This window comes from Podarcis muralis, chromosome 2, assembly GCF_964188315.1.
Source record: "Podarcis muralis chromosome 2, rPodMur119.hap1.1, whole genome shotgun sequence".
Classification (NCBI taxonomy): domain Eukaryota; kingdom Metazoa; phylum Chordata; class Lepidosauria; order Squamata; family Lacertidae; genus Podarcis; species Podarcis muralis.
In genome coordinates, this window is record NC_135656.1 from 52,078,700 (window position 1) to 52,101,952 (window position 23,253).

The following is a 23,253-nucleotide window of genomic DNA, read 5'->3' on the forward strand; positions in this document are numbered from 1 at the left end:
ATTTTATTCTCATTCATTCATTGGTCATTATTTTCTTTTTATGGGCTCTCATTTTTGTTGAATAAGTATCTTGAGATTGTGATAGGCCTTCCTTGCTCTGTGGGGAAGCAAATTATCTATCACTCATGGCAAACCATTTTGCTTTGTGTCTGCAAGTTGTGCTTATGCCAGCATGACATTTTACCTGCAACATAAAAATACACTACTGTTCTGGAATACCTAAGGGATGGGCTTGTTACAATAATCCCCACTGTCTCACCAGACTCTCTCTCTCTCTCTCTCTCTCTCTCTCTCTCTCTCTCTCTCTCTCTCTCTCTCTCCTCTATCTTTGTGTATATGTGTTTTGATAGCTAAGCCTGCCATCTTATGGTTTGTCTCTGAACAACAGTTTGCATCCTTTAATGGAGTTGCATTTGTTATAGTGAAAACTCCACTGTATTTAAAGGAGGTCTTTAACCTGAAGAAAACCTCACACAAATATATGCAGATGCTGTAATTTTAAAAACAGTTAAATAAATAAGACATACCCCTAGTTCCAGGAAATGTTGTGATAGAGCCCATTATCACCTCGTGAAATGCTCCATGTGAAAAGCAATAAATATGGCTTTACAAATAGTCAAAATTGCTTAGCTGAATTCACTGCTGTAAAACGCTACCTTTTACCCAACTGCTGGCACATTTCCCCACCTTGCTCCTTTTTTACTGTCTTTCTCGGAGTACCTTTCTGTAGCCAGTGCAAGACTGACACAAAATCCAGATGAAATACTGCATAGTATTTCATTTTATTTCTTGCATAGTGAGTATTAAGGAGATGTCTGATGACTTGTGCATTACAAGCACACAATTTGTAGAAGACAGCAAACTGCAATGTGCTCAAGCAAGAATGTTTTCCGTGTGATTATTAACCGGCCTCCTCCCACCAGTCTTTTGTGGCAATTTAATAGTCATGTTGTGATTCCTCTGTGGCTCAGTGCAATGATCATTCCATTCCTGGTAATCCTCAATCATCATGTGCTTGAAGGGCAAACTAGACAGTTATAGAGAGCTGCATATAACCCTCTGCAGTTCTGGGCCCTTCACAAATCATATGGTCTCAGTACCCTGGCTGATTCTAAAGCTCACAGGCAGCAGCTTCATTAGAGTAGGGAAACTAACATGGCAGTGCAACCCTGTTAGTTGGTAGAGTGGGCGTGAATGAGAAGACTGCAGTTATGCTTCTGCAAGGAAGATGTGGGTTTTTTTTTAAATAGTGGGATGTTCTATATAGAAAGTTTGTTTGAAGCAGTGTATGTGAAGCCCCTGTCTGACATGTGGGTTTGGTGAATTATGTAATCTCTGGAGAATGAGATCCTATTTGTGTCAGGCCCCTCCTGCTTCTGCAGCAGCCATTACAGGTCCATTACTGAGGCCCAGCTCCGAGGGCCTTCTGGTGGTTCCCTCACTGTGAAATGTGAGGTTACAGGGAACCAGGCAGAGGACCTACCTTCTCGGTGGTGGAGCCTGCCCTGTTGAACGCCCTCCCATCAGATGTCAAGGAAATAAACTTTTGTCATTTTCATTTCCAGATGTCAAAGAAATCTGAATTTTAGAAGATACCCGAAGGCAGCCCTGATTCCCAGTGCCAACCTGTCTCCTCTTTCCTGTAATAAATCTTAGCCCCCTGAGCACCTACAGAGGTGCTAAGGTGATTCTTATGCTGTCGTTTGCAAATTGTGCTTACCATATGGGACTGGTAAGAAAAGCAAAAGAGAAACACATTTACTGCAGTCTGGATGCTTCTACTCTAATGGACTTGGTGCAGAGCCTCCATGTTGCTCGCTCAGATAGCTTCTTCTTGACACCCTGGCTGTCAGATGATGATGAGCTAAATATAAATACACGCTTTCTTCACTGCAAGAAGCTGGAATATTTTGACGTTCAATCCCCTCCATGGAAACAAGTTGCTTACTCACTGCTGCTGCTGCAGTATGAGTCACCCAGGAATATTCTTAGCACAGCCAGATGACAATGGGCTCCCAACAGCCAACCATCCCTGCCAGCTAGCCGGCCCAGTGGCAAGGCATGATGGGAGTTGTAGTCCAAAAATCTTTGGAGGCCAGCTTGGGAAAAGCTGTCTTTAATATGAATATGTGTGTTCTCATTTTGTGCTCCTCGACCCCAACGCTTAAGGCTGTGCAGTTTTCAGGAAACACCCCCCCTCCATTCCAGACACATTCCCCCACCCTCAAAGAATTCTGGGCAATGTAGTTTTCCCTTCACATAGTTACTCTTCCCAACAACCCTGCACAAACCAAAGGGCCCAGGATTCTCTGAGGGGACAGTGCCGGCGCCCCGCTGCTCCTCATTGGCTCACCCCACAACTCCTCCCCCTTTGTATTCCTGACAGGAGAAAGCCCCTTATCCGAGGCTCCGCTTCCCTCGGGATGAAGGCCAGCTCTGGCCTAGGAAGGGGCAGGTCGCGGCGGGTGGTTTATGTGAACAGTTTCGGCAGCCACCGCTGCGGCAACGTGATTCGTTATGGCGGCGGCGGCGGCCACCTGAGGGACCCGGAGGCCTCCAGCCTCTCGGGCGCGTCTCCCGCTGCCGCGCTCTCGGGCAGAAGAGGCTCTCGGGGTGCAGCCGGTCCTCCCTCCGGGGAACGAGGGAGCCCCTGCTTGGGGCTGAAAGCCCCTGGCGAGGCGAGAACGAAGGGGGTCGGGACAGGCTGGGAGGAAGGAGGCGAGGCGAAGAGGCCCAGAGCCGAGAGGCTGCTTGGGGTCAAGCCACCGGCGTCGCCACGCGAAGGGCGGAGCAGCAAGGCGGCGGCTGTCAACTCCACAGGCTCCGACGGCCAGGAAGAAGCGGGTACGAGCAGAGCGCAGGGCAGGAGGCCGCGTGTCCTCGCCGGTATCGTCTCGTGGTGTTAATGGCGAGGATTGGCAATCAGTGCCGGATTTACGTATAAGCTAAACAAGCTATAGTTTACAGCCCCACTCTCTTGCCCCTCCCCCTAATTTCACTATTAATATACGTCTTAATTATATTTCAGTTCAACAATTGCTTTGATAAAATACATATTTTGTTATGGGCAAATGGCTTTAGATACCTAGTAAAGGTAAAGGGACCCCTGACCATTAGGTCCAGTCGTGACCGACTCTGCGGTTGCGGCGCTCATCTCGCTTTATTGGCGAGGGAGCCGGCGTACAGCTTCCGGGTCATGTGGCCAGCATGACTAAGCCGCTTCTGGCGAACCAGAGCAGCGCACGGAAACGCCGTTTACCTTCCCTCCGGAGCGGTACCTATTTATCTACTTGCACTTTGACGTGCTTTCGAACTGCTAGGTTGGCAGGAGCTGGGACCGAGCAACGGGAGCTCACCCCGTCACAGGGATTCGAACCGCCGACCTTCTGATCGGCAAGTCCTAGGCTCTGTGGTTTAACCCACAGTGCCACCCGCGTCCCTAGATACCTATTAGGTGCATAAATTACCATATAGCATATATTCAACACAAAAAACAGCGACAATTTGTAGTTGACAAAGGACAGCTGGACATATAAAGGACCCCATTACCTTCAGTAGCTTAGGGCCTCATCAAACCTAAATCTGGCCCTGTTTACAATACTTGCATATCCCCTCTCATGGTGGTTCTGCCTTTGGTGGTGAGGGTCTCGTAATAATCCGGATGAAGGAACTGGTGGGCGGAATCATTTCTTGTCCATTTTGAATGTGGGATTTCCCCTTGCATAGGATTGTGCTCCCTTGAGGAGTGGGAAATAGTTCTGCTGACTAAGAAGCTCGGCCTGCCTTTTCATCTAACAGCTTGCAATACCAAGCCTTGCCCCGTTAAAATAAATAGACAGCAACCTCTTGGCCCTCAGGATTTTTTCTTTTTTAAAAAAGTTTCTTCATGTGTCAATGCAAGACTGGTTGCCAGTTTGTTGCCAGGCCCGATTCAAGACGCATTTAAACACATCAGTGTCTAAATGACTTTGGCCCCAAATATCCAAAAGAACGCCCCATTCCTGCCAACCTGGGTTGTTAAGATCTGCAGAGGGGGCTCCTTTGGTAGTTTTACTAGCCTGTGGGTAACGAGCTTTCTCTGTGACAGTCCCTAACTTGTGGAACTCACTGCAGAGGTTTTTCTCCAACATCTTCATTTTACAGCTATGAAGCGTTCTCTGTATGCTGAAGATCCATCCCCTACTCTGGCCTTTGACAGGTTTTTTTTTTTTGTGTGGCGCGTGGATCTGGCTCTGGCTGATTTTATAGATTTCCATTTGGAATGGCTTTACATAAATGTCATTTTAATGGTTTTATCTGTTTTTATAACTATATTAAATTATTATAGCCTGCCTTTGGACCTTAAGATGTAAGAAGGGAAAGTTTTTATAAATAAATAAACAGACAAACAAACAAACAAACAAGCAAACACAAGGGCCAGAAGCTAGTACAATTTTTCTTGTTTACACAATTTTTTTCAACAGGACTTTTGTCTCCATTTGGTGCATTTAATATGTTCCTCTTGTCACCGTAACACTAGCAGGAGAACCTGCACCTGCTGGAACCTGGAACAGTCTCCCATCTCTTTGCCCATGCTTTGTTCTGAGGGTTTTCCCCAACCCTCCAGAACAGATTTGGGGAATACGTGATGTACTAGGCTAGTAGTCTTAGTCAATCATTTCACTATTAAGGAGTATATCGTGATTTAAATTAATTATTTTTCAGAACATAATACAGTGTCTATAAATGCTGGAAAATCATTCACTTCAAGTAATTTCGTTGTCCCCGAGAGGGGGCAATGACAATAAAGATATTATTATTATTATTATTATTATTATTACTTATAAAAAGTTAATTGTTTGATATATATGTCCCCTCAGAAATAGTTTTCCATTAAGTTCATTGGGGCGTGCTCCCAGGTAAGTGGATATAGGATTGCAGCAACTTTATTTGCATACAGGGGCATCTTGCCCATAGAGGCAAGTGGTGCGGGGTGCCAGGGAAGAAGTGGAGGCTGGACGCAGCGCCTCCCGGCATCAGCTCGCCGCCCTTGCCTGCCTCATTGAAGCATCGCAGCGCCCGGAGCGTCCGCCTCTTCCCCGCTGGAGGAGCCACCCTTCAGCCGCTGCCTGCCTCCTCCAACCCCGCAAAGCTGCCAGCAGCACAGTAATAAGTAATAAGGTTGACAACTCTGGGAAACAGGGGCGGGGGGGGGGGGGGCGGCGGCAGTGGAGGGATCTTTGCACCATGGCCCTGTTTGCATAGTCCTGCAGGTAAAAGGACAAACCCATCCAAAGATCCCCTCTATCCCCTGAAGAAAAAGAACCTTAACGGTAGTTCTAATGATATTTTTCAGCACATCTAAAGACATTAGAAACCCTCCCCTCATTTGCACTGCAGTAAAAAGCCTTTCTCACAGCAGCAGCAGCAGGAAACATATTGAATTCTTCCCCCTGCCCCTAATTCTGATTGCCATCTTGCCTTCGTTTCCAGCTACTATCTGAAGAACAAGATGAGCTTCGTAATGCAGCATTATGCTGTACCCTCTGCAAGGCTGACATTCATGCTTTGAAGTGATATGAAATATTGATCTTTCAAAGTGGTTTGTGAGAGATTGGCTCCTAAACTTGCACCATGATTGCAAGGGAAGGTGGGGGAAAATAAGATTTTAATTAGAGCTACATGATCTGATTTAAATCTGTGATGTCTCACAGCCACATGTTAGCAGTTTGGCATTAGTAGCTGAAACAAACACAGCGGCAAATAAAATCCAACTCTTTTAATAGGTGGCTGCAAGGAAACTCAAGGAGATGCATTTGAATTTCCTCCTTCCTGGGAAGTTGATAACAGTGAGATCAGGCATCAAAAGAAAGAGGTAGAACATCAGCACAATGGCACTAGAAATAAAAAATGAAGATGCTTTTCAGTCCGTTCCAGAACTGGTTAGCCATTACAGCATTCTTTGAGGTTGTCCCCTACCCAATTGGACCCTGCTAAGGTGTAATATGAGAGTGGTTCTCTATGGAGGATGAGGTTTTATTCTATACACTGAGTGTTGCTTCAGAAGATAATATGTTAAGAAAGCAGATTATGTTCTCAGTTGTGGGTGAATTTAAAATACTGCCCGGTATGAAGAAGAGAGTGATAAGATTTCAGGGTTTAAGCTTGCCTAGAAATTATTTTAGTGAATTGGAAGTGCCTTTCTCTCATCCCAGATGTGATTAATTAGCAGTGAAGGGAAAGTACTCTGCCCATGCTCAACAGCACTCATGTCCCATTTCTCATGTTGCAGAATTACGTCCAGGCACTAAAAACAGTTGGGTGGGTGAGGCTAAGATCAGGCTCAAATTAAGCACATGTTTTTCTTGTCCTATTGTAGCATATTTCTTTGATTGTGGGGTGAAATGAAGGGGTGGGGTTGGGGAGAAACACTCATGATTTTATATTCCTGTTTTACTTGTTTTTCCCTTTCCACCACTACCATGTGGCCCCTTGAAGGTTGGTCTTGTGGGAATGTGACTCTTGGGTTGAAAAATGTTCCCCACTTCTGGATTAAAGGGGGGTGGAATGTGAAAGTTGGATTAAATGACAATTAAATGCAAAATGTACAGTCTGACATTTTGGTTGAGTCTAACTGTATACCAAATAAGCACAGTGACTATTCACAGCAGCTGTAACGGCTGATTACACAATCAGTTTTATATCCATTCACCCTGACCCACAGATTCTCACATGTAGCAGTGGGATGCCTGTCATTATGCATGATAATCTCCATATGATCATCTGATATGGTGATAGTTGGTGCAGTTTTGCTGAGGAGGGCAAGATTCTAGAAGGGCAAGTATGTTTAGAAAAGAAGGATCAGCTTTAAAAGTTTGGAAAATACAATGGTCATCCAATTTATTAATTATAAATTTATATCCCACCTTTCCTCCCAAAGGGTGGGAAGCAATATATAAGGATAAATTGATTGGAAAAGAGACTAGAGTCTATATTAGTAGAAAGCCACATTTCATTCTGTATCATAAATGCGATTCTGTGCTCTCTGAAAAGTTCACCTAGTGCCTGAGGATAAAACCAGACATGTTTGTTAAATTGACAACTGATTAATAGTTTTATTATGTGTAAAGTAATCAACTCAGATTTAATTTATTCAAATGTCACTGATTCATGATTTAAAATAATGAGGAAAACTACTTCCTTCAAAGGAATATCTTAACATCTTGTTACATGGTTTATCTATTCAATATTTTGCAAGAAGGACAAGGAATTTGCCTTATAATTCAACATTAGAAGTAAGGCTAACTCATAGTCTCTCTTATTATCATTAGGCTTCTGCCACTTTCATTGATGTGATTCAAATTGTGTAATTGAATGTATCACAGAGTAGTAATTTTAACTGCGTTAGCATCATGTTTTTGAATGTACATGAATTACATTTTCAGCTTGATGTCAGTGCCAGTTTCTACTTTAGTTGTATTGGTTATAAGAAGTGTTGTGTTTTACCACTATGGGCTGATTTATGAGCTTTATTCTTAACATGTACACACAATGCACATGTTAAACTGTGAAGGAGGCAAACACATTTCATTTGGAACATATACCCATGTGCCTAGAAGCACCAGGGGCTCTTTGTAAAATATACACATATGTGTGAAATAATGTGTGTGACTGTGAGACTATATATATATATCTGTCTATGCCTGTGGCTGCTTGTTAAACAATCTGCTGCTTCATGTGAGAAGGTGCTGCACAGTCCACCTTCTGTGATCTGTATGCACAAACTATTTTCATGCAAAATCTTCCATCTCATTAAATTCCAAAAACCCCCACTGTTAAATAAATACAAGTTCTGGCATGATTAGTCTACATACAATATTTTTGTTGACTGCTTCCCATTGGTATGGCACATACCATTGATTATGGATCCTTTCTCTCTTATTCCTTTGCTGCTCTGCAACTTGACACAGATAATTTTGTGTGACATTTTAATAGAAGCCAAACTATGCTATGTCATTCGGTCTGTGTATTTGCTGCCTCCAGAGAGTTTAAGGTGGTGTAAATGGGATTCTCTCTTTGTCCTTGCTACAACCTGGTAGGCTTGGTTAGTGAGAGAGTGACTAGCCCAAGTTTCTTTCCTCAATAGGGAGCTGAAGTTGAATCCCATCCCCCTAGTCAAAACTTACAGCCCAATATTACACTCTCTTTTTACAGTCCTGCTATTCAAGAATTCTGTTTCATGGTTCCCTTTCCTCCTTTTTTTTGGCAAACAGCATCACATGTACATGCCCAACATTTACTAAGGGGAAAAACCTTTCTGTTGAAATTCTGAAAGAGGAAGCAAATAGAAATAGGAAATATGCAAAGATTGGTACTGAAACAAAAAGGAAGTGGGAGTGAAATGCAAGCAAGAATACTGACCTGGAAGGTTAGCAGACAACACAGATACAGTCAATATTGAAATGTCAATACTGTCTGTGTTATTGCTAATCCATGATGTAAAAGCTGGTTCTAAATAGCTCTGGAAAATACTGTTAGGAAAGAGGTTTGCTTCATGGAGGGACAAAGATGAGTCTTTTATCACTCATATACTAGACTTATAACAACACCACACTAGAAGATACAATTCTTAGTGATCAGCATCTAGCTTTGACTATACCTACTGGGGGGGGGGGGGACCGGATTTGGGAGTGCTAGCTCATAAGTAACACCAAAAAGTGAAATAATGCATTTTTAGGGTTAGACCTTTTAAAATGAAAGACAATAATGTTTAAGGCCAGTCATTTAACAATGTAAATAAACAGACACTTGTGTTATCTCTTCTCACATTTTAAAAACACTTATCAATAGGTAAGGCAATGTGGTTCTGTTGACATACCTCACATATCTCTATTTCTAGTCCACAGTCTGGCTTGGAGTGTGTAAAGTAATTTCTAAAATGATAGAAGAAAATGGACACTTTAGAAGCAGATTGCTGTCCTGTAGCAAACTTCCAAGTGAAGGTAGGTAAGAAGTAAGCTTCTTGTGGTACTCTTGACTCCATTACTATGCCCAGAGTGGAAAGTTCTGGTGCTATCCAGACATACATTTCACCAGTATCATCTGGTAAGATGGACTTTACATTCTGTCATGCTAAATAACATCCACTCCTTTGTTTCCTTGGGATCTGAAAACTGTGGGCCTAATCTAACTAAGGTTAATTGGGCTTAATGCCCCTGAAATAAAAAGGAGAAGGTGGTCATGAATGATTGAGTTTCCACTGATTTGAATGAGACTTGAAGCAGAGATAAATTTAGTTGGATAGGGTTCTAATTTGAATTGTTTCATGAGGACTATGAAAACTGCTGTGATGCTGCAGTGAGTTAATACAGGACACAATGGCTTTTTTCTAAGAAGAGCTCACAATGAAGTACTTTGGGAGCAGATTGCACACGTGCTTCCTCTAATCTTGCAGGCAGAACTCAAACCCACAGTTTGGACAGAGAAAGCCCTAACTGCCTCAGGCTTGCATAGGCAGTAGTGCCCCAATACCATCCATAAATTATATTTGAATATAAGAGATAGATACCACTCATTCTCAGTACCTATTCCACATTTATAAAGCACTTCTGGATATTTATCAGACTAATTGTCCAGAAGTAGTATTTTACATGTGTTCTGACATGTGGTGACTGAGGTTTACCTTCTGTATTCATTTTATATTGCTTTAAATAACAATCTCACTCCTTTTCTATGGAGCCTCTGGGATGGTGTTGAGGGCAGAATTTACAGTTAAACTTCCCTAGCAAAAGAGATACTTGCTACTTTTCCAGGATTAAACTAGCTATCACAGCTGACACCATCTACCTCTCCTTTCCATACTTTCATTTTACAATGCTATGAATGAGAAATGAACAAACTTCAAGAAGGAATGGGAAAATTTTATTTAGGAGACCACTGTAAGCAGATGAAAACATTAGCAGGATTTTAACAACACTTGTAATGTAACAAATACTATGGACAATATGGAGAGATACAAAATATGGATGATGAAATATTATGCAGTTGAAAATGTTGACAGTAGGACCCGTGGAGGGGAGGGTGGGAAGTCTGGAGTTTCAGAGAAATCTCTATATATGGTTATGTATTTGGCATTGTTATAACCTTTCACTTGTAAAATCAAATAAAACATTTTTTTAAAAGAGAGATGCACAAAGATGCTGCCATACTCGTTTGATACAAAATCTATCATGAAAATGAGTTTCTTCTGCAAAATTAGAAGATGACTGCCTATAATATATGAGTATTACATAAATAAGTGAGCTTCCAATGAATGCTGGCTATGACTTACACTAATATAATATTAGAATATTTGCAGCCTAATTGAGGCCTGGATGCAAATGAATGATGAATGGATGGATGGAAATGAAGCATGAATTAAAACTGACATTCTATTGATGCAGTTTCAATTAGAGCTTTGTAGCTGCTGCACAATTCAAAGTAACACAATATTATGCTTACAATCATAATTGGAATTTCTGGCTTCACAGTTTAATTAGTTTTAGGAAACAGATTTACCAATCCATTAAGTGTTATGTGTTAAATTTAAAGTGACATATTCTCAGTTTGTCTGCTGAGCTTACATTAATGTCAATAGAGGTCTGCAAACTATGTGAGTATAGAATATGCATTGGTATTTGGAAATAACCATTGGTAGTTTCTGTTAGCAGTGTTTTGTATTTCCTTTTGTTGTTCACATTCCATATAACTCCAAATAGCCAAACTTAAATTAGCTAGAATTTCTAATTATCTATTAGGAAAGTCCAATATTGTAGACTGGTTTCAGCTATAGTAGCATGGTTTCAATTACAGTAGCATAAACATTGACAGTACCATGACAGTGATTTTGACACTTACTTCCAAGTAAAAATACATAAGATTTTACTGTGAGTCACTCTGTGTTCAGTGGGGCTTTCTCCATATGAGTGTGTATAGGATTGCTGCTTCACTATAGAATTAGGGTATTAAACCAGTATCTAATTTCCTCTGATGAGCTCAGGTAAGTAGTCAAAATTCAACAAGTCGTTTAGAATATAAGTAATAGGTACTTCTGCCCCACTCCTAGACTGAAAGCAAATCCCATGGTTTTGAGTGGGACTTCCAATTCCTATGTGTGTTTACCACTCACTGAACTCCACAGAGTTCACTTCTAAGTAATCAACCAATTTTACTCAGAGTAGGCCTGTTGAAATGAATGGATCCAACTAAATCATGTTCATTAATTACAGTGGGTCTATTCAAAGTAAAACTTAGTTGAATACCACCCAGTGGAATTTACTCCAGGTAAGTGTGTATCAAATTAAACTATGCCCAGTGGGGCTTTTTGGTGGATTTCACTCTCTGAATGTCGTATTATTTATATGTTCCCTCTCTGTTCCTGTATTCCCAAACCACTGCAATACCTGTATGCAAGCAGAGGAACTAATTTGTGGTCTTTGTGACTGAGGTTCCGTTGGCTGCAGCTGTGATTCATAATACTGGAGGTTTCCCTACAGCCTTTTTCTGCCTTGCTTTCTCACTAAATTACAAAAAAGAGTTATAGGGTTTTCCAGAGCATTTGTGTTTTATTTAAAAACAAAAGAAAGCCCAAAGCTAACATTCTGTCTTGACAGATATGAATCACTTAAAAATGCATCCCTCTTCCACTGGCTTTGACAATAGTAAGCGTGGCCTAGTTGAGAGCTTTGATTGTACACCAGGAGGAAGGAAGGGACATTGGTATTTTCCCCCCTTACTTGTGTTTTCTGATGCCCATTGTTGTTATCATCCATTAGAAATTACATAGTGGCAATAATCTTTGGCTATAATTTGCTTCTTTTTGAAACGCACCATTATGTTACCCTCAGTGCTAATTGTAGTTCATTTTTGCAGAGCTTTAATAGTGGCTCACTTATTAAACTCTATTTAGCTGAAAGCACTTGATTCGAATGCCTTCTTTCTAATTAGCAGATTTTGCACAATATTGCACTAAGGAGATAAGTCTCCTATTGATGTGAATTCTTTATCAGATAAGTAGTAAAAATACATTGGAGTAATCACAGTAGAACTGCAAATGCAGAACAACATGTCTGAATCAAGAAGGCTCTGTTTTGCACCAAGCAGTTATTGTTTTGCACTTTTGTTTATATAGTAAAAGCAAGATTATTAATGCCACATTTTGCTATTTCTGTAAATTGTTTTCTTTAAAGGTGATTATTGCAATTTTAATACCATAGATTGCTTCAGATGAAATGTAATGAGAGTTCCAATACAAATGAAAGCGATATATTTGTTCTCATGAAATTCTTCCACAGGCAGAGATGTAAATGGGAATGTACAAAACGAGACTTCCTGCATTGACACTGTAAGTAAAACTCTGCTTCAATTACATAATGGTGATAGAAAATTATTTAATAAGGGCTACACTTTCACAGAGAGGTAAGCAAAAGTTGTAGAATCAGCGATGACAATGGACCGTATACTTCATATATTTAGCACTGCAAATGTTGATGCTCTTTTTGGAATGCTTCAGTTAACTGTGGTAAAATTCTGTGAGAGTTAATTTATCATTCCAAGTGACATGCATATCATCAACTTATCTCAGGTATATATATGAGAGGCATTTTGATGGTGAATTGTCTAGAGGTGGCCCATGAGAAGTTTTCTTATTGGTAGGAAGGGCATATTTATGTTTTGTAAACTATCTTAGTCATGGATATATCTTACTGTGCAATGGCAAAAGCCATACAGAATTTACATTGTTTACTATATTTCTTTGGTCTACTGCCAAGACAAATATTTTTTTCACCCAGAGACTTTGCAGGTTTTGGAGCTAAATATTTTCAAATGTTTGTAAACTGTGGTATCAACATGGTTTAAAAAAAATATGAATTAAGTCTAAGGGCAGTATTCAGCTATGTTTTACTCAGAGTAGACCCATGTAAACTAATGAGCATGAATAAGTTTGATCCTAGTTGAATACCACCCCAAGAAATATTGGGTGGAATTCAACATATTGCTAAGGTGATTGTTCTTTCAGAACAAGGATTTGTACTTGCCTGGAGGAATGCTCTTCTGGGGAATCTTGTAACCCTCAACAGCAGGTGTGGGGAGGAGACGGGGAAAACCTTGTGTTGGCGTCTGCTAATGGAATGAGGTATTTGAATCTAGTCCAAATTTTTGGGTTGATATGGGATCCAAACCAGCCCCGGACATCTAAGGGCATCACAGACCTGTTATTGCTCAATCTCGGGTGGCTGAACGCCACTTGTCCCTCTAAGAAGTTGGACGCCGACCGCTCGGGGGTCGCATAACTAGTTAGCATGCCAGAGTCTCGTTCGTTATCGGAATTAACCAGACAAATCGCTCCACCAACTAAGAACGGCCATGCACCACCACCCACCACCATTACCTTGTCCAATGCTTATGGCGAGATGAATTCTCTAGCCTTTGGACTAGTAGAATTCATGCCAAACTCCTGTTATGGAATCTCTCCCTCAGATTCCCTAAAACTAGACCAAATCACTGCTCAAAGACTGATCCGCCAAAGACTGGATGACATCGACTTACAGCGAAATTATACACTGGGGGGAGGTGTTTGTTCGCCCCAGAACATTGGTATCACTTTAACTTACTGCGTTCCATCATACCTCTCCTCCCTTTCGACTGTTGCCCATAGACTGGCCTTCACCAAAGCGAGGTTTAACGTTTTTCCCTCCAATGTCCTGAGACATAGATTCTCAAAGGGCCAAGCCCCCGCCATGTGCGAATGTGATAAGGAGACGCCGGAGTCGCTCCAGCACATTATGTTCACTTGCCCCTTGTTCAATGTGCCACGGGCAAATTTGTTGGGATCAATCATACAGAAACTAGAGGGTACCCCACCAAAATTCCACCTTGCCCAAATCTTGCAGGATAAGGATACCCATACGACCCTGAAAGTGGCTAGGTTCCTGGTCGCTGTCCTTACCCAAAAGCGACGCCAAGGAGCACTACAAGCTAATTAAGGCGTAGTATGCCATTCCATCTTATAGTATTTTATTGTTATAGTGGTGTTTTAGCGGCCGTTTTTTTTCTTTTTTTCTTTTCCCATGTGCACAAGCTGTTATTTATGTGTTGTTTTTACCTGTATGGGCCTACGGCCGTAATAAATAAATGTCTGATCCAAACCAGGAGAATAGTCCCTGCTCATAGAATTCTGTGGAAGGAAAAAGTTTCTGGTAGAATCCAACTCTTAACATGTAGGAAATATTGGATATGATATTTCCCACACTTCATCTATGCATGCACTATGGTTTGACTATGCTGCAGTTCTTCCTTAATTTGCTCTATATTGTAATTTCATCAGGAACCATCCTAAGAGCTGATGGTTGACAGAACAAAGGAGCCTTCTGTCTATTTGCCCATCTCATCTGGTCAGGCAAACTTAACTAGAAACGGCAGTACAGAAACTCCTGAAGTTGTCTAGGCATTGAGCAATTAAGCAGCTGCTTTACAAAGCAGACTTCTTCCAAAGATAACTACCATATTCCATAAGTCTGTTTATTGTAAACAAGAGATTCATAACCAAAGGTTTTTTTAATCTCCCTTTTCCATTAGGATGAAGCCATTTTTGGATGGGTGTAGGAAACAAAGCAACAAGGAAATGAAGATTTAGTTCAGGTTTTGCATTTTAGCTGTTTTCCAGTAATCCTTTAACTATACAGGAGAAACAGATTCTTAGCGTCAGAGGTACTGGAATACAAATACTATACATGTTATGTGGAACAGTTTATGTGTTTTTCATGTAATAGGTTAATTGTAATGTAAGTTTGATTTTGTTTAAATGTGATTAAGCAAATCAGCTTTGCACTTGGGTTTAGGTGCTCATAAAGGAATACAATGCAGTATGATTACAATACAATACAATATTTTTTATATTGATTTTATGTGTATTTACTGTACTAATCAGCTTCTCATAATAAAGTATGGATCAATGAAGTAAATGTACAGGTCTGGGAGTTTGTATCTCAAAACTGAGTTTAATTCCTGTTTCCATTACACTGTAATGGTGCACCTGAATCTTACCTGAATCTCATAATGTATTTCAAAAATATACAGGGTAGTCATCCTCAAGGACAGTGGACTGTGGGTAATACTACAGGGTCATAATAACAACACATTATGGATTGATGGTGTAGAAGTTGGGATGCAGTGTCAGTGTCTCATTAGCGCAAGCAGGAGTCCAAGAACTATTCAGCTTAATGAAGTCTACTGGGAGTTAGAGGAAGGTTTCACTTCCTTCCAGCTTTCATTCTCCTGGTACATACCAACTCATTTCCTTCTATGTGGAATTGCCTGGAAGTCCCAAGACTCATAGCAGAGGATCATAGTTCAAGAGTCATACAGTTTCTGAGGCCATAATAATAATAATAGTAATAGTAATAATAATAAAAAAATAAAAAAATAAATTTTGGTCTGATCCAGTAGGGCTCTTCTTTTATTTATATTGCCAACTCATTAATTATCTCCAAGACCTCTCATTCTCCCCTGTCAGACTTTGATACATTTCTCAGCTCCTTATAGTCTGTCCTCTGCAAGGGTATGGGGAGAGACAGGGTGCCATCTTTAAAATTTTAAGTGACAATTTAAAAAAGAAATGGAAGGAGGAAACTCTCCACTATGACCTGTTCATCTTGTGTGCCCTACTTGGCGTAGTTCATAGCTTCTCTGAGTTCTTCAAGCCCCTTCGCCACGGCAAGGCAGTGATCCATGACCCCTTCATGGATCACTGCCTTGCCGTGGCGAAGGGGCTTGAAGAACTCAGAGAAGCTATGAACTACGCCGAGTAGGGCACACAAGATGAACAGGTCATAGTGGAGAGTTTCGACCAAACGTGATCCACCTGGAGGAGGAACCGGCAAGCCACTCCAGTATCCTTGCCAAGAAAACTCCATGGACAAAGACAACAGGCATATAAAAGTTATGACGCTGGAAGATGAGCCCCTCAGGTCGGAAGGCGTCCAACATGCTACTGGGGAAGAGCGGAGGGCAAGTACAAGTAGATCCAGAGCTGATGAAGCGGCTGGGCCAAAGCCGAAAGGACGCTCAGTTGCGGATATGCCTGGAAGCGAAAGGAAAGTCCAATGCTGTAAAGAAAAATATTGCATAGGAACCTGGAATGTAAGAACCATGAACCTGGGTAAGTTGGAGGTGGTCAAAAATGAGATGGCAAGAATAAATATTGACATCCTGGGCATCAGTGAACTAAAATGGACGGGAATGGGCGAATTCAGTTCGGATGACCATCACATCTACTACTGTGGGCAAGAAACCCGTAAAAGAAATGGAGTGGCCCTCATAGTCAACAAAAGAGTGGCGAAAGCTGTACTGGGATGCAATCTCAAAAATGATAGAATGGTCTCGATACGAATCCAAGGCAGACCTTTTAACATCACAGTAATCCAAGTTTATGCACCAACTACTGGTGCTGAAGAAACTGAAATTGACCAATTCTATGAAGACTTACAACACCTTATAGAAGTGACACCAAAGAAGGATGTTCTTCTCATTATAGGGGATTGGAATGCTAAAGTAGGGAGGCAAGAGATAAAAGGAACAACTGGCAAGTTTGGCCTTGGAGATCAAAACGAAGCAGGGCAAAGGCTAATAGAGTTCTGTCAAGAGAACAAGCTGGTCATCACAAACACGCTTTTCCAACAACACAAGAGACGACTCTACACATGGACATCACCAGATGGGCAGCATCGAAATCAGATTGATTATATTCTCTGCAGCCAAAGATGGAGAAGCTCTATACAGTCAGCAAAAACAAGACCTGGAGCTGACTGTGGCTCAGATCATCAGCTTCTTATAGCAAAATTCAAGCTTAAACTGAAGAAAGTAGGAAAAACCACTGGGCCGGTAAGATACAATCTAAGTCAAATCCCTTATGAATACACAGTGGAAGTGAGGAACAGGTTTAAGGATTTAGATTTGGTGGACAGAGTGCCTGAAGAACTATGGATGGAGGCTCGCAACATTGTACAGGAGGCAGCAACGAAAAACATCCCAATGAAAAGGAAATGCAAGAAAGCAAAGTGGCTGTCCAACGAGGCCTTACAAATAGCGGAGGAGAGAAGGCAAGCAAAATGCGAGGGAGATAGTGAAAGATACAGGAAATTGAATGCAGATTTCCAAAGAATAGCAAGGAGAGACAAGAAGGCCTTCTTAAACGAGCAATGCAAACAAATAGAGGAAAACAACAGAATGGGAAGAACCAGAGATCTGTTCAAGAAAATTGGAGATATGAAAGGAACATTTCGTACAAAGATTACCATAATAAAGGACAAAAGTGGTAAGGACCTAACAGAAGCAGAAGACATCAAGAAGAGGTGGCAAGAATACACAGAAGAATTATACCAGAAAGATATGGATGTCTCGTACACCCCAGGTAGTGTGGTTGCTGACCTTGAGCCAGACATCCTGGAGAGTGAAGTCAAATGGGCCTTAGAAAGCACTGCAAATAACAAGGCCAGTGGAAGTGATGGTATTCCAGCTGAACTATTTAAAATTTTAAAAGATGATGCTGTTAAGGTGTTACACTCAATATGCCAGCAAATTTGGAAAACTCAGCAGTGGCCAGAAGATTGGAGAAGATCAGTCTACATCCCAGTCCCAAAGAAGGGTAGTGCCAAAGAATGCTCCAACTACCGCACAATTGCACTCATTTCACACGCTAGCAAGGTTATGCTTAAAATTCTACAAGGAAGGCTTAAGCAGTATGTGGATCGAGAACTCCCAGAAGTGCAAGCTGGATTTAGAAGAGGCAGAGGAACCAGAGACCAAATTGCAAACATGCGCTGGATTATGGAGAAAGCTAGAGAGTTCCAGAAAGACATCTACTTCTGCTTCATTGACTATGCAAAAGCCTTTGACTGTGTCGACCACAGCAAACTATGGCAAGTTCTTAAAGAAATGGGAGTGCCTGATCACCTCATCTGTCTCCTGAGAAATCTCTATGTGGGACAAGAAGCTACAGTTAGAACTGGATATGGAACAACTGATTGGTTCAAAATTGGGAAAGGAGTACGACAAGGCTGTATTTTGTCTCCCTGCTTATTTAATTTATATGCAGAATACATCATGCGAAAGGCTGGGCTGGATGAATCCCAAGCTGGAATTAAGATTGCCGGAAGAAATATCAACAACCTCAGATATGCAGATGACACAACCTTGATGGCAGAAAGTGAGGAGGAATTAAAGAAACTTTTAATGAGGGTGAAAGAGGAGAGCGCAAAATATGGTCTGAAGCTCAACATCAAAAAAACGAAGATCATGGCCACTGGTCCCATCACCTCCTGGCAAATAGAAGGGGAAGAAATGGAGGCAGTGAGAGATTTTACTTTCTTGGGCTCCATGATCACTGCAGATGGTGACAGCAGCCACGAAATTAAAAGACGCCTCCTTCTTGGGAGAAGCGCAATGACAGGCCTAGACAGCATCTTGAGAAGTAGAGACGTCACCTTGCCAACAAAGGTCCGTATAGTTAAAGCCATGGTTTTCCCAGTAGTGATGTATGGAAGTGAGAGCTGGACCATCAAGAAGGCTGATCGCCGAAGAATTGATGCTTTTGAATTATGGTGCTGGAGAAGACTCTTGAGAGTCCCATGGACTGCAAGAAGATCAAACGCATCCATTCTTAAGGAAATCAGCCCTGAGTGCTCACTGGAAGGACAGATCGTGAAGCTGAGGCTCCAGTACTTTGGCCACCTCATGAGAAGAGAAGACTCCCTGGAGAAGACACTGATGCTGGGAAAGATGGAGGGCACAAGGAGAAGGGGGCGACAGAGGACGAGATGGTTGGATAGTGTTTTCGAGGTTACCAGCATGAGTCTGACCAAACTGCGGGAAGTAGTGGAGGACAGAGGTGCCTGGCGTGCTCTGGTCCATGGGGTCACGAAGAGTCGGACACGACTAAACGACTAAACAACAACAAAAGGGACCCCTGACCATTAGGTCCAGTCATGACCGACTGGGGTTGTGAGGCTCGTCTCGCCTTATTGGCCGAGGGAGCCGGCGTACAGCTTCCGGGTCATGTGGCCAGTATGACTAAGCCGCTTCTGGCGAACCAGAGCAGCGCACAGAAACACCGTTTACCTTCCCGTTGGAGCGGTACCTATTTATCTACTTGCACTTTGACGTGCTTTCAAACTGCTAGGTTGGCAGGAGCAGGGACCGAGCAACAGGAGCTCACGCCGTTGCGGGGATTCGAACTGCCAACCTTCTGATCGGCAAGTCCTAGGCTCTGTTGTTTAACCCACAGCGCCACCCGCGTCCCATATTTGCATAGGAGGCTTCAAATTTCCCCACCTATTTTGAGTGGTTACTAGGAATTTGGCCTTTTTGTTGGTGATATCCTGTCTACAGAATGCCCTTCCCAGAGGGGCTCACCTGGTGCCTATGTTATTCTCTTGGGTGCTAGGTTAAGTCCCACAGGACTTTTAATACGCTTTTAACTGTACCCTAGCCTCCCAAAAAACTTTGGATGTTGAATTAGAATTGTCCTTGTATGTGGGCTTATGCTGGTGCAAAACTTCCAGCTTCTGTTTTCATACTGTTTTAAATGTTTTGTATGGTTGGTTTTTCATGATGGGGATTTATTGTTTTTAACATGCTCTGAACTGCCTAGGGAATACAGCTGGATAGGGGGAATGAACAAACAAATAAATAATCAATGTTCCAGCAGGGATAATTACCAACAATTCCTTAGAAAAGAAAAATATATTGTAGAAACTAGGTTAGTAAGTCAGTTATGTGAAATTTTGATTTAAAATGTTGGCTGGTGTATAAACAGTACTAAAGTACAAACGAATAGAATCCAAGGGTCATACTTCAGTGTACTCAAATGAGCAAAACAGCCTTTGAGATTAATACAGAAAGCAACAACATAGGAAGTATAGATGTATTTATTTAAAATGGTAACAGTGAATGGTGTTTTAAAATCTTAGGTTTATTTTGCCTTTTGAAAAATTTCTGGCTCAGTTCCTTGTGCTCTCTCTTTGTACATTCCCTCATGTGGAACCTTCCAGAGACCACATGCCTGAGGTGAATGGGGCCAGAGCCAGAAGTCAGTAAAGCAATAGGTATGACTCTTACTTTTATACAATAGGCTGCATTCCACCCCTGCAAAACTCAGAGGTTTCTGCTTCCCCCCATCTCTCCATTCTCCAGCCAAGAAAGAAGCATTGTCTCGTTGCAAAGGCACATTCCAGACTGACAAAAGCCCTTGAGGAGGACATGGAGTGTGGCCAGTGAGGGGTGTGGCCTGGGGAGGCTAGGGGACAGTGGCAGTCCCAAGGGTCAGATAGGGAAACCTTGAGAGCTGTATTCAACCCCCAGGCACTTGGGTGTAGACAATATTGATTAAGATGGACCAATGGTTTGACTAGTACTAGTTGATACAGTGAATATAGGTCTGTGGGTAGACACTGTGTGCATGCCAAAGCCTGTGGTGAGTATATAACCACCTAGCTTATGGCTTTGGTGACTACATGCATCTCCAGCCTGTTATGGAGAGTTACCTTCCAGTATCACATGCCTTTTTGAAGCAGTAGTTCTGGCATGGGAACTCATTATAGCCACAGCAAGACTGAGCCGTCTTGTAGAACAAGGATGTGGAATCACCAGCTTGTAGGCCAAAGTGTCCCTATCCTCATAGTCCTAGAATAGTGGTGTAGCAGAAAAAAATACTGTAGTCATGAATGCAATAATTAGTAGTTCTAGAGAGGACAGAGAGCCGCAGAATTCTGTCAAGATGTAGCACAGCTGACCTGCTACTGATTTTGCTGGCATATGTACATGTGTAGCCACTGTAGATATACAATGTGTAATTTAAATAATGATTTATTTTCTGTGATGTGCATGATAAGGAAAAGAGTTATTTAGAGTCCAAGACGAGAGTGAATATGCTTGCTTATTCATGTTTCAAACATGGCTGGGAAAGTTAAGGAAATAAATATTAGCAAGGTAATATAAGTGTCACCAGTGCTATTTCCAGACTTTAAAAAGCAGGCAGAAGAGATGACTTTGTTGGTTTTTCTGCCCATTTGCTTAGAAATATTAGAGATGCTGGAGATCCAAGCCTAAGGGCAGCTGAAATGGGTGGACCAGACCCTTAAGCGTATGGGATCATCAGAAGTGATAGTGAAAATAGCAATTCTACTATGATTTGTTTAGCCTGATAAAAAAAAGCACTGTGAAACTCTTATTAAAAGACTAAAAACACAGGCATGTTTTTCTGTTAGCCGAATAAGTCTTGTCCCTGTGTGGGTAGATATGTCAGATTACATCTAATATGTGATAACATCTTCAAGTTTTGCTTTGATTTGTTGTTTCCAACTTGCTTTGCCTTCTGCTGCCTTAATAGTGTCTCCACTGAGATTTCATTCTAAGTCTTTGGGCAGGGCTGACAGCTTTAAACACGAAGCATCCAGTTTATACCAACTCATTAGTGCTACTTCACATAAATGTGCAAATAATTGATTTGGCAAGTTTCAAAGAGAAGGGTTTTCAACCCTAAAATCAACCTTTAAAACTTCTAAAATCGCTATAGGGGTTTCTACAGCCTTAATAAGAAAAGCCCAAACTATTTCTTCTTCTTCTGGAATTGTCTTGCCTTCCACCACCTCTGAAATTACAGAAATTAGATGTTGCTACATGTGTGGCTCTGGCCTCCAAGTAATAATGCCAGTCTTTTTTTGTTATGTTTTTAACTCATGAGTTGCATTCAGGCATCATGCTGGATGGAATGGTGGTTTTGTCCCGCAATAAGTAGGCAAGAGATGCTTCCTCTGATGTCCAACAAATAATTAAATTCAATCTTGGTCTCATCTTCGCTCATTGTTACCTCTTACATTCTTTCAGATATCATGAAAATAAGAGAAAGAGCCAGGCTCATGTCCTTTTGTCACCTCTTGCTTTGCTCATTCCTTTCTCTCATTGCTCACCTCTGGCTTCTTAATTTCCAAATGTCCATAACAGGCAGGGAACCAAAGGTAGGACCACTGGGGAGCCATGTCTCTTCCAGTGTGTTTCTGGATGTGGGGTCTAGTCTGAAATATCTGGATCTTCTACCTTCAGCATAAGAGCTGAAGTTATTTTCCATCAGTAGACATAAATCAGCTCACCTTAAGCTATGTTTTCACCCCCTCTATTCCTCTCCAGGAACTTTAGACCTAGGGGCTGAATGTAACCCTTCAGGCATCTCTGTCTAACCCCTGTGGCTTGCACCATACTCACTGGTCCTGCTCTGCACCCTCCCAAGTACTTTTACCCAACTAGAATGTGTGTATACTATGAAAACACTGCTTGCTTGCTTTCTTGCCTGGATGGAGGTGTGTATGTTTGTGTTTCATGCTCCTATGTAACAACCCAGTTTTCCCATCCAGTTTTCCCATCCAGTGTATGATCACCAGAGAACCATTACTAATCCAAGCTTTGGATGATGTTACACTTGCCTGCCACATTCACACTTTGCATTGTTAGGTGTGCACTTTAATTAAAACACACACACTTAACCGTGCTATTAAAAATGTAATGTGCAACTGAAGAGGCTCTAAGTAGGGGATGGTAAACTATATTTTTTACAACAAGCTTTAATTGCCTTTTTTCCTTTATAACATACAAATGCAATTATGAAGCACGCACTGACAAAAATGTACATGCTGTTTTTGTTCTATCTTGCATCAAGAACATTCACTCATGGTACAAGTAGCACAGCAGAGGTACAAAGATGTTTGGTGTTTAATGTGAAAACAGCATCAGTTTTGTCAGCACTATGGAATTCTCTTTTATTTGAAATTACTTCCCACCAGAAGTGGCAAAGTGGATTGGCTCCTTTGCCACATTTTCTTCTCCAACGAAATGAATTTGGGAATCAACACAGGGGTCCAGACCAGTGGCTGAAAGTCACTGTACTAGTCACCATGTTGTTTAGTGATTAAACATAGCTGTACTTCGGGCTAGGCTGAAATGCCTGGTAGTAAGACAGATGAACAGCTGGCTAGAGCAATTAAAGTCTGAGCAGATATAGTCCTTGACATCTTCATGTCTGTGGTACTGGATATATTACTGACTTTTCCACTGGGCGGCTGAAAAGAAGCCCTTATCTTCTTCCTCATCTGATAGTCTGAGCACGTTCACTTGGAAGCAAGTCCCCAGAATTCATAGAATTAGAAGGAACTCCAAGGATCATCAAGTCCAACCCCCTGTATGCGG

The 23,253-nt window shown here is 41.7% G+C and overlaps 1 protein-coding gene across 3 annotated transcripts; it reads left to right on the forward strand.

Annotated features, from left to right (window-relative positions):
* Nucleotides 1–1,520: 1,520 nt before the first annotated feature.
* On the forward strand, nt 1,521–15,235 carry C2H5orf47 (chromosome 2 C5orf47 homolog). 3 transcript variants are annotated; one of them, XR_013391902.1, is made up of 6 exons: nt 1,521–2,886; nt 5,766–5,854; nt 8,879–8,981; nt 11,247–11,301; nt 12,312–12,361; nt 14,596–15,235. XR_013391902.1 is itself a non-coding variant. In XM_028717833.2 (5 exons), the coding sequence occupies exons 1-5, from the start codon at nt 2,424–2,426 to the stop codon at nt 14,620–14,622; spliced, it is 732 nt and encodes a 243-aa protein (XP_028573666.2). In that variant the 5' UTR covers nt 1,559–2,423; the 3' UTR covers nt 14,623–15,220. The 3 variants fall into 3 exon arrangements, 2 of the variants coding, with proteins under 2 accessions (XP_028573666.2, XP_028573667.2); XM_028717833.2 differs by lacking the exon at nt 11,247–11,301 and having other exon boundaries at nt 1,559–2,886; nt 14,596–15,220; XM_028717834.2 differs by lacking the exon at nt 11,247–11,301 and having other exon boundaries at nt 1,574–2,844; nt 14,596–14,985.
* The last annotated feature ends 8,018 nt before the right edge of the window (nt 15,236–23,253 follow it).

Excerpts from the sequence above, each read along its gene's own strand:
- C2H5orf47 (XM_028717833.2), top strand. The coding sequence starts at position 2,424 with ATGAAGGCCAGCTCTGGCCTAGGAAGGGGCAGGTCGCGGCGGGTGGTT. Across the intron at positions 8,982-12,311 it reads TAGCAAACTTCCAAGTGAAG|GCAGAGATGTAAATGGGAAT; the intron begins GTAGGTAAGAAG and ends ATTCTTCCACAG. Across the intron at positions 12,362-14,595 it reads AGACTTCCTGCATTGACACT|GATGAAGCCATTTTTGGATG; the intron begins GTAAGTAAAACT and ends CTTTTCCATTAG.